This window comes from Myotis brandtii, unplaced genomic scaffold, assembly GCF_000412655.1.
Source record: "Myotis brandtii unplaced genomic scaffold, ASM41265v1 scaffold4259, whole genome shotgun sequence".
NCBI lineage: Eukaryota > Metazoa > Chordata > Mammalia > Chiroptera > Vespertilionidae > Myotis > Myotis brandtii.
The window spans coordinates 167,029-168,798 of NW_005366311.1; the positions used below are offsets into that span (position 1 = coordinate 167,029).

The window sequence follows — 1,770 nt, forward strand, 5'->3', positions numbered from 1 at the left end:
ATTTATGAAGATAGATATACTTAAGTACCGGGAAACTTTCTTGTTTTGCTAATCCTCACCTGATTTTCAGAGAGAGTGGAAGGGAGGGGGGAAGGAGAGAGAAAGGAGAGAGAGAAACATTGATTTGAGAGAGACACATCGATTGGTTGTCTCCCTGACTGAGGCCGGGGATGGAACCTGCAATCCAGGTACATGCCCTTGACCAGGAATCGAACCCTTGAGGGCCAATGCTCTAACCACTGAGAAACACTGGCCAGGGCCCAGTAGCATTTTTTTTTTTAATATATTGTATTGATTTTTTACAGAGAGGAAGGGAGAGAGAGAGTCAGAAACATCGATGAGAGAGAAACATCGATCAGCTGCCTCCTGCACATCTACTGGGGATGTGCCCGCAACCCAGGTACATGCCCTTGACTGGAATCGAACCTGGGACTCTTCAGTCCGCAGGCCGACACTCTATCCACTGAGCCAAACCGGTTTTGGCCCCAGTAGCATTTTTTAAAAAGTAATTTTTTTCATACTTGGAGGGAAATCTAAATTCATTTTTAATTTATAAAAAAGGATTGATTTCCTAATTGTATTTATCTTTTATGCAGAATAAGTTATAATTTATGTACCTCTTGCACTTCTATGATACAGATCCTGAATTCTATAACAGAAGAAGTCCTCGATCATATGGGTACTTTCCGAAATGTACTGGATCAACTAGACTGGATAATAAACAAATTTAAAGAAGGTAACATGAAGTAGATGCTCTAGTTTTAGGGTGAAGCTAAGCATACACTTACTTATTCATGTATTAGTATACACACAAATGAGGATTATTTTTACTTTTCTCAATGCTGATTTAGATTACTCTAAAATAATTGTGTTTTCTTTTTCTATGAACTTCACTAGTTACCTAACAAGAAAAAATTATTCCTACTACTTTGATTTTTTTATAAGCCAAAGCCCCCCCCTTTTTTTTTTAAATATACTTTATTGATTTTTTACAGAGAGGAAGGGAGAGGGATAGAGAGTTAGAAACATCGATCAGCTGCCTCCTGCACACCTCCTATTGGGGATGTGCCCGCAACCAAGGTACATGCCCCTGACCGGAATCGAACGTGGGACCCTTCGGTCCCCAGGCTGACGCTCTATCCACTGAGCCAAACCGGTCAGGGCTAGCCAAAGCCTCTTATTTCAGAATAATTTTCAGGTTTCGTTGGTGATTGTAAAGTGCCTCCAGTCGATTGGTACATTTTATGTGATACTCTTATATTTAATATTTTTATTAAAAATTCTTATTTCTGAGTAAATATTGCATTTCAGTAATTTCATATACTAAAATATGGAATGGAAAAAACTTTTATTTTGTTATTCTTTGGTGTGAATTTTCTGGTTATGTATGTGAGCATTTCAGAAAATTAGAAATAAAATTATTTAGGCTTTAACAATTGTCAGTCAGTCATTGCTTAAGAATTAGAAGGAGTAATTTGTTATGCTTGATTTGATGGGTAATTTTGGTATTGTTTTTATGCTCATTAAAATAGATGCCAAAGTCGTTTCATATATATGCATATATGTACTAGATATGTATTGTATATATAATACATGTTATATGTGATATACACTGAGTGGCCAGATTATTATGACCACCTGACATTTGTAGGCAAATTAGCTATAATTTTGTGCTGAAGTTGCTAGAGGGCCAGACCATTATAAATAGGGAAACAGGTTGTTTACCATGACAGTAGAAGTGATTTTTTTTCTGAAGATATGGGTAAACAA

The 1,770-nt window shown here is 36.7% G+C and overlaps 1 protein-coding gene across 2 annotated transcripts in view; it reads left to right on the top strand.

The window, feature by feature from the left end:
* Positions 1-1,770, top strand: part of ORC2 (origin recognition complex, subunit 2) — a 24,463-nt gene that overhangs the window by 16,236 nt on the left and 6,457 nt on the right. For both annotated transcript variants that reach the window (XM_005874125.2, XM_005874126.2), the window contains exon 12: positions 640-736. In XM_005874125.2, the coding sequence (XP_005874187.1) occupies positions 640-736 (97 nt within the window). The remainder of the gene's footprint in view (positions 1-639; positions 737-1,770) is intronic.